General features: G+C 36.5%; 1 protein-coding gene across 5 annotated transcripts in view; it reads right to left on the minus strand.

Annotated features, from left to right (window-relative positions):
* LOC149067624 (hormone receptor 4-like) overlaps positions 1–14,479 on the minus strand; it is a 189,066-nt gene that overhangs the window by 89,015 nt on the left and 85,572 nt on the right. For all 5 annotated transcript variants that reach the window (XM_089252433.1, XM_089252431.1, XM_089252430.1 and 2 more), the window contains one exon: positions 2,829–3,071. In XM_089252433.1, the coding sequence (XP_089108559.1) occupies positions 2,829–3,071 (243 nt within the window). The remainder of the gene's footprint in view (positions 1–2,828; positions 3,072–14,479) is intronic.

A 14,479-nucleotide genomic window follows, 5' to 3' on the forward strand; every position in this document is an offset into this window, starting at 1 on the left:
CCATTTGTTGCCAATATATCAAGATACTGAGATGTTGTACTATTCCTGGTATATAAATCAATATTAATGTCTCCAACTATTAATAGATTGGTCTTTAATTTTTTTTAGATATAGTTCCAGTTCTTCGTTAAATTGGGTTGAGTTACAGTTGAGTTTCATACTGTATGAATGAGACCGATATAACAGTAACATATCTATATTGTAATTTGGAAAGTTTGTGTGTAAATTCTCAGCGGAATTTAAGTTTGCTCCTTCTTTTAATCATTTCTTATATAGATTATTACATCTCCTGATCTATTGTATGTTCTACAATTGATATATGAATAATATTCATTTATATCTTCATAATTTGTGATTTCATAATTAAATTTTTCATCATTTTCAATCCAAATTTCAGTTAAACATATCACATCAATTGGTTCGTTTAGAGTTCTAAGGAATATTAAAAAGTTGTCAAAATGATTTCTTAAGCTTTGAATGTTCAAAATTAAAAAAGGTCAATGATTTACTTTCTCCCTTGGGTGTACTGAGAAATTTTCTTACTTCATCAAGTTCCTCCAGCGGATATGGGGTCTGTGTTGAGTTCTCAAAGTCTTCAATTTCTGTGGACATCAGCATTTGACTCAAGTTTTCTTATTATTTTAGAAGTTTCATCTTTTTGAAGGAACAGTTTGCCTTCCTTCACCCAAGCATATCTGTAATCAATTCTGTCTTTTGTCTGTCTCATCATATAAAACAATTTTTTGTTTTCCGGTGAAAGGTGTTCATTTACATATATTCTATTATCCTGAAAGTTTGAATTCAGTTTATCAGCTGTAAGAATTTCACCTTTTGCTTTAGCTTTTTGTAGCTAAATATTTTTTGATCTTTCTCTTTGAAATCTTACTATTATAGGTTTTGGTCTATATTTGTTTCTTGTCGGGACTCTATGTGCTACTTCTATTTCAGTTGTTTCTTGAATCTCCAGTTGTGTTCGTACTGCTTCTATTATTTCAGAAATATTCACATTTTTCGTCTCTGGGATCCCACTAATTTCTATATTGTTTATTCTACTTCGTGTTTCCAAGTCATTTATTCTACATTTCAGTTCTGTCACCTCCTGCTTGAGATTTGTGTTTTCAAGTTTTATTTCTTCATTTTCCTTGTGTACTTGTTCCACTAGCAGCTTCATATTTTCTATCTTTCCTCTAAATTCCTCCATCTGTTTAGAATTGAATTCTATTGCCTTTACAACCTCTCGAATCTCTATTGTTAGGGAATTTTGTTGTTGAATCACATTATTTATGGCAGCCTCAAAGATATTTTTCATTTCCTGTTTCACTCTTTTAACGATTTTTTTCCATCCCTACTAACGTGATATTTTCGTCAGTTGGTACTATAGCTTCTTGATCTGTTTGTTGTTTCTGGTTACATTGTCTGCAGACGTATTCACTTTTTTTTTTCTTCGACATTTTTCGAAAAGCTGATTCCGTTGTTCCATCACACACCGGATGTATAAGCTCTTCGCACTGTGTACAGTGAAAGAATTCAGTTTCATCAATGACTACACCTTCGCATACACCACACACTTTGTTCATATTTGTAACTTGTATTAAACACGATAAATTTGTTGCAGATGAGAAAACTCTTTAGTGCAAATAATTTTATATAGATGGCGGCACTTTCGTCTTATGGTCGTTTCACTGTTTTCATATCGTACGTCGTAATGCGATGAATTACATTTTATTTTTTAAGCACATCTAATCCTCAATTAACCACATTAACTTAAAAATCGTCACTCCATAGGTTTAACTCAAGGTTTAGCTCACCTGATATTATGAAAAGTCCCTATGTAGTTGAAAATAATACAAAAATTATGAGCCGCCGTACATACATGTTTACCAACATACTGGGCTGTTGCCAAACCATTGCCACCATATGGTGACTTATCCGAGGATGATGTCACTCTCCGCTATCCATACTAAGGTTTTTAACAGCTGGCTGATGTGAAGATATATTTTGAAAACAGAGAAAATTCAACTGCCTTTGTGTGCGGGAAATCGAACCCACGTAATTTCACTTTCTGGGTAAACGCCCTAGACCACTACACATGGCCCCCACATCCTAGAGCAGGGCCCCTAGGCTGGGATCTTTTGCGGGGCCCCCCCCCGCCAACCACACTTTCACGGGCCCCTTTACGATGAATTTATAGCGTGAAAAAGCAAAAAAATGGTGAAAATCGTCCCGGGCCCCAGGGCTGGAGCCTTGTCAGCCCACCCCTTGTGGGGGCCATGCCACTACACTATAAAGGCAACGAATATCTCAATCTAGCCATTACTGAATCTAGCCATTACAGATTTCTAGACTTAATCCTCATGTAATAGTGGTTCTTAACCTCTCTAAGACCACAATCTAGTAAATTTCTCTTTCACGAGTTTAAAGTCCGGTTTCGAGACATGTACTGCTTGTAAAAAATGTAAAACCATGTTAATGGTTTCACACATCCCGCTAAAAGATTTGTACATTACAATGCGTATGGGGTAAAATTGAATGGTTAAGAAAACCACAATCATATGACTAAAATATTTGTTAAGTATGAAATTAAGAAATGAATAAGAAAAATAAAACAACGAATTCTGAGTTTACATCTCTCTGCCCGGTTTTACAAGAAGATCTGTATACTTGTAGCAAAGAACTATTCAAAATTCAGTCTTTAATATGTTGAGGTGGATTATATAGACACGTATTCAAAGACACATCGGTATTTTCCCATTGTTTCCTATTTTTTTTCCAATAATAGACTAGCATGTAAATTGAAAAGCTACAAACAGTATATAACATCTGAGTACCTCCTGGAACTGCCTCAACCGATGAGGAAGTGGTTGTTGTGACTTTTCCAGTTGACTGGCTTATTTGCAATTGATTTACGGTGATGACATTCTGGGAAGACATTGATGTTATTGAATTTGGTGACGGAGATCGCTTGGATTTAGGCGGACTTGTGATAGTGGAAGTGGGTGGAGCGCGGGAACGATTTTTCACTTTATTCGAAGCATTTTGGGTCCATACCATTGTTTTGCCTCTACCAGCACCTGAAAATACATATGCAAAATAAAATCATCAACTTATTAGAAAAATTTTTTCTAACAACTAATATTTGCTAGTATTCCCACGTTTATATCAACGAATCTTTCATTTGTTAAATGATAATACAGTTAGAACCTCGATATAATGATACTCTGTGAACCAAGAAAATAAGTTATATCGCTGAGGAATTATCGACAGGGGGAGCTCAAGCATTTCCTGTAAGCATTTCCACACAATCCTAAAAAATATCGTTTTAGAGCAGCGTTTCTCAACCTATTGTCCGCAGACAGATTTGATATTGAAACATTCAAATGACCCGATTACTGTAAAATACGGGAAGTCACCAATTGTCGAGATGAATATTTATATTTATACCCAAAATTATCATAAGTTATAAAAACTCTATTAACGATTTTTGTTCACATTATAAATTTAAAATCATTAAAAAATCATTAAATCATGTTTATATTTTTTTAATGATTAAAAAAATATAAAACATGGGACAAACGTATAAAAAGAAATTCAGAACCACTAAAAATATAGGAATAGGAATGTCCCGGGATTCGAGACGCAAGTGGTCCGTCGAGTTGTTTCAGACATTTTACTGGTCCTTGGGTTCAAAAATGTTGAGGAACACTGTTTTAGAGGGATTTATCGTTATATAGAGTATCGTTGTTGTGAGGTTTTATTGTATATAGAATATGCAAATACGCGATATATGTAAATACGTGTATTTTTTTTCCAAAACAAGCCACTAACAATTCTAAGCACTATTTTATGCACATTCGAGTATAAGCATTTTCTTGCTTGCATATTAAAGACCGGTTTTTACAGAAATGAATCACTCATCACCAGTGCTATCCGAAAAAATAAGTTTTTAAGAGTAATTTTACTCTTCTCTCCAAAATTTTAAGGGCTAATTTTGTAAGAATAAGGGTATTTTTTTATGAAAAACAGAGAAGTCACTCTATTAAAAAAATTACCAAATATTTGAAGGAGTATATTCTTCAACGAAATTTGGTGGAGTAAAATTGAATTCTGATGCGTGAATTACGCATCTAGATTCTTATTGCCGTTCACTGCTCATCACACCGACTACGTATTAATATAAAAACATGAGTTAACTTGTGACCAGTGAATAATGTGTTAAAACTAGAAGGAAAAATCGAAAAACTATATTTTTTTATGTACTATTAGTCTGCTATTGGCTTTTGCATAGCCTGTGATAATTAGGAGACAAAACCCTTTCACTAATACTGTATATATGTCGTACTATCCAAACCATTAAGTAACTTTATTTGCAGAATGGATGTAAATGTAATTCTAATAAAGCATGATTGGATGATTATTAATATGCAAAAATGGCAATAAAATCCAAAAATAAATACAGAATTTATTAATGAAACATATAAGGCTTTTACGGCTGTTTTTCTTTTGCTTTTCGGCGTTTTTTGCCGTATTATTTGTAAGCTTTCAGTCGACGTTTCGTTCACTAGAATTGTAGACATCCGCAGGAGCAAAGTGAACAAATTTTCGCATGAAAAGGCGGAAAATGTTTATTTTCTAGAACGTTTACTGTTCATAGAAAAAAGTAGGCTTGAATGTGTAACGCACCTGGTTGTACTTCGGTGCCTGACTGGTGAAGTGGTGTAAAGTTTAGTACTGATAACTATCTGTATGAAACTACTAATTTTACTGGCCTATTTTATGGTACTAATTTTTTTTTCATTGTTATCTTTTATCTCAGGCAGAAAAAATTAAACAATACATTCCAAATACTCAAATTTTCGTTACTTTATACGAAGGGCTTCTATAAAAAATTGAACCAAAGTAGCAAAAATTGTACGACAGTCCAAGTTTTAATGACTGATGTAAAAGTAAAAAATGATTCTGAGTTAAAAGGCATGGTTAAACGATGATTTGACTTCCAAACATTTCGTCTATTAAAACGGTGGGCATATTAACGAATACGGGATCGGAGTCGACGTGGAATTGTCATCCTTCTACAGATAGCCGTCTCTGGACAGTTAGATGACATCATATTCATTTGTAGTAAAAATTTCAGTTTAAGCACTTCATGATCAAGGACATAATATTGCTTGCAAAAGCCTGTGGAATAAACTCAAACAAGCTGTCTCTGTTTTCTTTCCACTCTTCTCTGCGAGGCTTTCTTGTAACTCTAGGAAGTTGTTCTTTTTACCTTCCTTATTTCTATACAACTATTAGTGTGATTTTCCCCGCATATGATGTATTCTTCTACTATATACATGTAAGAGCAAATGAGAACACGCAGGGTGAGGGTGAAAAGAGAAATCTACTTTGTATACCTACTCTCTCTCTCTCTGTCATCTATACTTATCTATTATACTGTTTTCCTGGCATTTGTTTTTTCTTCTACTTTTTCCTTCAACTTCTTTCCGTTTTTCTAACGTGCGGTTAGGTTACGATAAGGTTACCCTATTTATCACCCATTCGTCAAATAGAAATCATCCGAATTTCTTTGCCGATTTCTTGTATAAGCGAAGGGGTTAAATCAATCAGTTTATGAAAATTTCTCACCGTAGACTTCACAAAGACCGTGCTTATGAATTAATAAACAATAGCCATAGCACATGCACGCAAATGTAAAATGAGATGCGATAATAGATTTTGCATCGAAAAAATCACCACAGCGTATGCGTATTCAAAGCAATTTCATCATGACATTCAACTCACAAGGAAAGAGTCGGAAGGTGTCACCCTCAAAACATTTTGAAAAAATTAAAAAGTACATTCATCTCTCCCAGAAGCACATATAAACAAAAAAAATCAGCGGTGGAGTTCACTTATTGAAGCTGCAAAAAAATTACAAGTTGGCTACTTATCGCCTCTCGAGCTATGAAATTTTTTTTTTCAGCTTCCTCCCCTCCCCTCCCCGTAGAAACTCTCTGCAGTAACAGTGGAACCTCGTTTATACAACGTTCAAGGGGCGGAGCCAAAACGTTCTATTAATGTGTCTTTTAACCTGAGACATTTTAAAGAAAATGACTTCTCTTCCCCCCCCCCCCCGCCACACATGCACACACAGGCTTACAAAATATTATAAAATTCAATGTGTTTAATTGCCCAACTCTTATAAAAAAGTATTTCAATAACACTTCAGGGAAAAATAATTAAACCGCGCATTTCAAATCACTTAAAGAAATGAAATTTAGTGGAACACACACACACACATTATACATTTGCGGTACGACATTGGGTAAAAAATTGCAACAAAATCTAATCGACTTGGGAAAATTTCCCATCTTTCTCATTTTTTTGGCAGTAGATGATTTGCAACTTTTTGGTCTTTGGTTTTGTTTCTCTCCTTTATAATCGTTTTCAAAGTTGCCACAGGGATATTCAACTGTTTTGCAAGATCGACTTTTGTCATGAATTTAAAATGCTTGTTGAATTCTTCCAAAATTTCCAGTTATTTTTTTTTAAAGAAAACACTTTTCATTTTGTCGACATTATGAACGACGGATTTGACACAGCCAGCAAGCAAAGCACCTACCTCAAAGAAAGAAAATTCCACAGGAAACGATCGAAAGAACTTATTGTGTATGTGTTTCTTATTGGCTGACCTGTGTATCCTCCAAATGCTCACAATGTGTGGACTTTCTTACCCTTTGAGGATAACGCTGAAAACATTGGGAGAAGAAAAATTCTGAAAGGGCATATGACCGTCAAAAAAAATACAAATACAAATACAACGCCACAACAGGCAAAATGCCCAACGAGGTGGCTGAGAAAACAATTGAAACCCGTTTCTTTCCGACTGTTTCTGCGTCTGCGTATTCTCAGAAACAAGCAATAAACAAATCATTCAAGAGTCCACTCTAAATGACCATCAGCTACCTCACTGACCATTTTCGTACATGTCAGCAATCATCCTAAAATTCATGGCTATTGCGGTGACAATATGCAAGAACTGTTGCAGCAAGCGTTTTCACGGCATAAAAATTGTGCGCGTTCGATGGACGTTTTTTCAAAAGATTCGGTGGGCGAGTCGAAGTGAAAACGTCGAGTAATTGAGGTTTTGCGGCGAATGAATAAATTATTTTAACATTAAAATGTATATAGAAACATATTTCGGCGGAAGCTAAACGTCGTTGGCTTATATCTATCAAGGGACAGAGTCCGGGTCTTGTCTGTTCTTCAGTTACGCCAAACGTATAAACGTGAAAGTCGCGTAACCATATACCGAGCGACGTATAAACACGAGGTTCCGCTGTATATATATTTCTCTTTTTTTCTCTATCTGTGCTGTACCTAATCATATGTTGTATAAGACTCTAGGGTTGTGGGATTTTGAGATTTTTAATTTCATTCTTGGCCTGTAATTGGCATTCAAAATATTAATATTTAAAATTTGAATGACCCATAGTAATTCCGCCGGATATTTTTATATTTTTGTGCGTATTTAAATGAATAGAATTAGTCAAGGAAACAATTATTTTCCGGATATTATGCTGAGGTAAGCTCGGAAAGAAAAGTCATCACGTCTCTGCCGGGACTCGAACCCAGGCCCTCTTGCATACCGGGAAAGCATGCTACCATCTACACCACTGGAGACACATGACTCGGCCTTCCTAATTTCACGCACTGTGTCGTGAGGCGCTGAAGTAGAGGCATTAGTAGCCTCTCTTAACTTCAGGAAATGGCCCCCTGGAAGTCAGGAAGTTAAGAGAGGCTACTACTGCCTCTATTTCAGCGCCTCACGACACAGTGCGTGAAATTAGGAAGGCAGAGTCATGTGTCTCCAGTGGTGTAGATGGTAGCATGCTTGCCCGGTATGCAAGAGGGCCGGGGTTCGAGTCCCGGCGGAGACGTGATGACTTTTCTTTCCGAGCTTACCTCAGCATAATATCCGGAAAATAATTGTTTCCTTGATATCTCCGGCTGAGAAAGAAGCCATCTATATCTCTCTAAAATAGAATTAGTGTTAATTTTTTCAAAGCTTTTTCAGGATGACACCTTCCGACCCTTTCCTTGTCAGTTTAGTTTTCTGTTCATGACACTTCTGATCGAAACGAGTTTGCTCAAGTTTTCATATAATCACTCAACATTAGCTAATTTTTCCCCTTGGTGTAGGGGAACTAATGGGCATTGGACTAATGCTCAGGAAAATCTGTTTCTTTCAGTGAGAACCTAATTCCCCTAATTAGATTCTACTTTAAATGATTTCGCTTTTAGTTCTACACTAAAACTCAGAAACAAAAATCTCGCCTTAGCTCAACCAGGAAATCAACAATACTGGCAGCAATCAATCGAATAACTCAAGTAAGTTGATTCAATCAAGCAGTGCAAGCTAAGCGAGAGAGAAGTGTAAATAATCATAAGAGGGACCCGTCATAAACATTGAATCAACTTCTTATTCCGTAAAGCATCGTATAACTCCTGAAGATGTCTTCTGGAAGAAACATCGAAACTACTTGGAAGAAACGTCGAGGTAATGACGGCCGAACAATCCAAATTACTTTAACACACAAAACGTAACAAATTTACCATTTAAACTGAACTAGTCAATAATAGGGCTGAATCCTTCTTACACATCTGAGGATACGATATTTTTTAAGAAATAGATCTGATAGGAAGGGGAGAGGGGTTGGAGTCTTGATTTACGTGAAATCATATTTGAAGGCTAGAGAGTGTAACGTACAGAGACGTGATATTGAAACTACATGGGGTGAGCTTGGAAACAACAAGCGTCCAAACTACATCTCCAAGCTTCATGAATAAATTTCGCACATGAGGGTTTTAATCATCCGGGTATCGATTAAGAGAACTTATCGGCTACAGATCAATGTGAGAGAGATTTTCTTAAGTTGCTGTTCAATAATTTCTTTTATCAGCAGGTATCTAAGGGTCATTCCATGTTAAATCACCCAGCCATGAAATCCATGGTCACAGATTTTGATAATTTTGTTTTTATTTTTGTTGCTTTTACCATCCTTATTAACCGTATGAAATATTATTTGCATAGCTGATTGTTGTAGCTGAGGCAGATGGAAAAGAGTAGAATTAAAACCTAATGTATATAATGCCTGGTGGTGATATATTAGATGTGATGTTTCTTGTTGTGATGATGGTCATAAAAATAATGATAGTGTCTGTGAAGAAATAAACTATGACACACTGGTCTTTGTCTTTTAGAGGGCAGCTGGTGTCTTATTTGATTATAAGACTTTATCATCCCAGCAGGTGATGATAAAGTCACTGCTGCTGCTTCATGGAGAAAACTAAAACAAAAGCTTTAGAACCCAACTGCCCCCACATAAAAATGATGCAAGTCTCAATTATGATCTTGCTGAAGACAGAGAATGTGCTCCATAGAGTAGCCTACTCCAGGGTTAGCAAATTTTTCTTATGATAACCCAATTTCCATTTGAGCTAAATATTTTATATCATCATTTTGGACTTCAAAGTAAAATGTCAGAAAAGGCACTTCTTGAAATTTGTAGTGTTGGAAAAGAAACTGGATCTGACTGTCATAAAAAGTGTTATGTAAAAGTGGAAAATTTATTACCCATTACATCATTGGACCCATCAGACATCAATCTTTTGATCTTGAGGAGTGGAGTGAGTTCTGAACTTTTATCTACTGTGTGTGAGCATCATAGAGCTTTTTTCTTAAAGAAGTATGAAACATACCAGAAAGCATACTTTAATCCTTTTAAATGTCATAAGAAAAAAATAACAAAAGGTTTTTTAAGAATAGTAAACTTGTACTTTTCGCAGAAAATAAATGCAATATATAATTGTACAAAATCTATTCCAGGGCAAAAAAATATGTCATGCTTGTAGGGATAAAGTGAATAAACACATCAATAAATTAGGTGAAGACACCTATATGTTATGAAAAGAGTACAGCAGATGGTTTATATCAATACACATATATAAGCAATTGAAGAAATTTTGGAAGGTTTAGAATCTCATCTTGAATTGAAGAACATCGAATCATTCCACAATTTTTTCCCTTCAGCATTTATGCTATGCTCTATTCAAATTGTATATTTTATAAGAAAAAATATACATATCTTGTCCAAAATAATTCTGTAGACAGCAGAATATTATTTTACAATCATATTAAGTATTTATTATTTTTATAACGTAGTCACTTTAAACAATACATGCAATCAATGTGTGTATTTTCAACGGGAATTTTTAAATTGAAAAGCAATATTTGAGGTTTTGACAGTTTTTGACAGTTTTGACGAAGGTTTTTGACAGTTTTTGACGAAGGTTTGTGACATGACAGTTTAAACCGTCAAAGACTACCATGCGTCAAAAACCTGCCAACCCTGGAATGTGCTAATGAATTGTGTTACTGCGGGTATCGGCGCAGGGGATAGGAAACTTGCTAATGTTGTTCCGATATTTAAAAAGGGTAGTAGAGAAGCTGTGTCCAATTATCGTCCAGTGAGATTGACGAGCTCTCTCTCGAAAATTTTTGAAAATATTATCGAAAGGTAATTGGTAAAGTGGATAGACGAGAATAATGTAATGTTATTACATAATGTACTGTAATTCTATGATCACGTGACTAAGGCTTTGGGAAAGGGCAAAAACAACGACATTGTTTCCCTTGATTTTCAGAAGGCATTTGATCGAGTCCAACACGGTAAAGTCTTCAAGCGTTTACATGAGATTGGGATTGGGGTAACTTGTTGAAGTAAATAGAATCATGGTTAAGAGATAAGTCACAGCGGCTTATGATGAACGGGGAATTCGCTGATTGGACAGGTGTCAAAAGCGGAATCCCTCAAGGAAGTGTCCTCGGCCCCATACTTTTTCACTTTTTACTGATAAACTCGATCAGAGTATCGACGAAGCTAATTGGGTAGTCAGGAATCAAATCGATAGGGAGTTGCGACAGGCCAAGTTAAACAGGATTGCAGCATGTGCTAACGATTGGACCATGACTTGCAGCGTTGACAAATGCATGGTCGCTCATTTTGGTTCAAACAACTCACGTTTCACTTACGAATTGAATGGTGGTATCACTCCGGATGCAACTGGGATCACCGATTTGTGAATTCTCTTTGACGAGCGGCTTAGGTTTTGTGAACATTGTTCAGCAGTGGTAAAAAAAACATATAGAATAGGCGGTTCCATTCTCAAAATGTCTCTTCGCCTTCTCGTTAACCACTTTACGATCAAGAACGTAATATTGCTTCCAAATGCCAGGGGAATAAATTCAAACAAGTGTATCTGTTTTTGTTCTACCGCAAAACTTTGCTGCAACCGTATGAAAAAAAAGTAGTTCTTTTTACTTCCATCATGAGGAGATAACTCTTCTACTCTAAGGTTAAATAGGCTCTACTGAATACATGTATATAAGAGGGGGAAAGAGAACAGGTAGGTGAGAGATGAGGGTGAAAAGAGAAATATACTTCATAGAGATAAGAGAGAGAGAGAGTATAGGATACACTGTTTTCCTTTCATTGGTATTTTTTCTTACTTTTCAATTTTTTTCCTTTTTCTAACATGCCATTACATTATAACTAAGTTATCATATTTATCGCCGATTCGTCAAACAGAGATCATCCGAATTTCTTGCTAATTGTTTGTAAGCGGAGAGGTTAAGTCATCCTGCCACTTTTCCGAGGATTACTTCGTCCTGCACTTGAGCATGCGGTAAGGTTTTGGAAATCATACTTACAGAAAAAGACATAAACTTGTTTGAGGAAGTGCAGAGAAGATCCATTGTTGCTCTTGATTGTACAAGGGGGTTAAGCTATGGAGAGAGGCTTGATTTTATGAATATGTTTACATTATAAGAGCGCAGGTGTCTGGGGATATGATCGAAGTCTTTAAATTCGCAAGCGAGATAAATTAGATGAATCACGAATTAATACACAGTCAATCGACTGTTTCAACAAGGGGAGACAAGTATCGATTGGTAAGGGATAGTTCCGGGTTGTGTTGTCACAGGAACTTTTTCTCTAAGGGGCCATTCAAGTATTACGTCAGCATCGATAGGAGAGAAGGAGGTTTGGGATTTCGCTGACTTTTTCATGACAGATGGAGGAGGGTTTGAGTGATGACGTCATCAATCACTCCTTATAAAAATATGAAATATTCTTGATGGCACTTTGCTGGGATTGCCAAAAATGAGAAAAACCTTTCCCTAGTTTGTGGGCACCTGAACTAACATTTCCCGTTACTGATAAGTCTTTTATAGACTTCCTTCTCCAGTAGACCTCTGCAAACCACCCCACCCCGTTTTGTCTCATTTATGGGGGTTCGGCTAAACTGTTCTGTGTTCCCTCAATGCGTCACATGTGTTCTTCAGTGATTTGCTGGACTCCCGTACATGAGCGGATACATGCTCTTTGAACAGATGGGGAATGATTCACCGACGGAGTGCATGGTGATTGGAGGGAAGAATTGTTTACTTTCGCCCTCCCACCGCGAATGGTGGATTGTCACCCTCTGTACCGTCTATGCTCCTGTATGATGTGGACGAGAAAACGAGCTGCGGTGATTTACGGGACAAGCAAAAAACTACTACTCGTGAAAATGATTTTCTTGCATGATGGAAAGCTGTGATCGCAACTGGTTTGTGCGTAGGTGGGATATTAAAAAAAGCAAACGCATGTGGTGTATTTATTTACTATTCCTCTGAAATACTTAATCACGCTTGGTGCGTGGGCCAACCTTGCACTAGCAATAAAAATTTGTAATCATTGACTAGCAGACCAGGCACATCCACAATAATTCCATTAATCGCATCGATAGCTAAATAGAAAGGAATTACTTCTAATTTTATCTAATACTAACAAATCATTGTTTTTATTCAACCATCTTGCCATTGACTGTGATCAACATCTCTGGAATTTAGAGAAACCATGGTGAAGAAGACGAGAGATAACTGTTCGGTACTTCGCACTAATTACAGCAACGGCAATCTATACCAAACAATTAACTAATGCTTAGCTTAAGCCATCTAATTTTAAACTTAAAAGACAAGCTAAAAATATCGTGTGATTAGTTTATAATCATGTGAAAAATAACCTCCATATATACATAGCAAAGTTCACTACAGTAGTGTCAGACGGTGGTGGTCAGACTCCCTATGTATATTCTCAAAGGCAAATCTAATGAGAGGCCTACGTAGGATGAACCTTTGGATGGGGCACAAAAGGATTAGGGGGGGGGGGTCACAATGAATTTCTTGCACAGAAATTTTTAATTCTTACATTTAAATAGCATTCAAATTAACAGAAATAGGAAATAAACATACAAAGGTATTTTCCTCCGATATTTAAATTACAAAAATATTTTTTTTTTGGATCAAGAATGAATTTTTGATTGTCTGAGAAGGTTGGCATAGGGGACTCGTTCCCCCTTCCCCACGTTTGTTTCTGATCCCAATATGTGTGGAGAGGGGGCAGAGTTGACAAAATTTTGCTGAAAAAGGGGGGGGAGGTCAAAAATGGCTAAAAATCTGCTGACATAATACTTGAATGGCCCCTAATAAATTGTAAATAAATGTAATAGTTTACCCTCGGAGGTCGTGAATTCTAACTCGATTGACTCTTTTTAAAAAAAATAGGATAATTGGGATAAATCGAGAAGCTATCCATTGGGTTGCAATCGAGAGAGCAACAGTCCTACAACCATAAATCATTCAATCATAACACTTCACTCATAGTTAGAAAAAAAACTAGTGGCAGATGGCAGCACTACACATAACAAGCATTACAGAGAAACAACAAAACTTCACGTCAGGTTTCACTACACGTACACGCACATTCCTGCATGTACCGATTCGTTGGGGGGTTCCGGGGGGGGGGGGTATGGTGTAGTAGTAGTAGATAGGGCCTCCAAAAAATGGCTCGGGGATCCATGATGTTCTTAAGTCAGCCACCTCGTTGGGCAATTTGCCTGTTGTGGCGTTGTATTTGTATTTAGATAAGAAAATCATAAATTTTTTTTACATGCAGTGTATTTTATATTTTATCATAATTATTGTTTTTTTATTGCTCTTATTGGGTTGCTGTATTTATGATACAGTTTAGATATATTTGGCGTCCATATTTTTTATGAGCATCTCTTTTCAGCCACCTCGTTGGGCATTTTGCCTGTTGTGGTCTTTGTATTTGTAATGATACAGCGACCCGCTACGCGCCAACAGAAAAAGTTCATTCGAAACTATAGTCTCAATCTTCCGAAAAAATGAACAACAGGATTTCCGTTCTGTATTTGTTTCAGCAGCTTGGCACAGTGGTGGTCGGCTGAAGTTGGTTTTCTGCGGTTCCCAACTTCGAGGTGCGAATGGAGGCCGATCTCCCCATTAAAAAGTCTCGCCGAAGAGAGAAACATGCCTACAACGGTAAAATAATCGAGCATTACACTTCACTCATAGTTCGAAAAATATGTGGTA

Source organism: Pholcus phalangioides, unplaced genomic scaffold (genome assembly GCF_987345545.1).
Source record: "Pholcus phalangioides strain wild (caught in Gottingen) unplaced genomic scaffold, Ppha-v1.0 ptg000029l_1, whole genome shotgun sequence".
Taxonomy (NCBI): Eukaryota; Metazoa; Arthropoda; class Arachnida; order Araneae; family Pholcidae; genus Pholcus; species Pholcus phalangioides.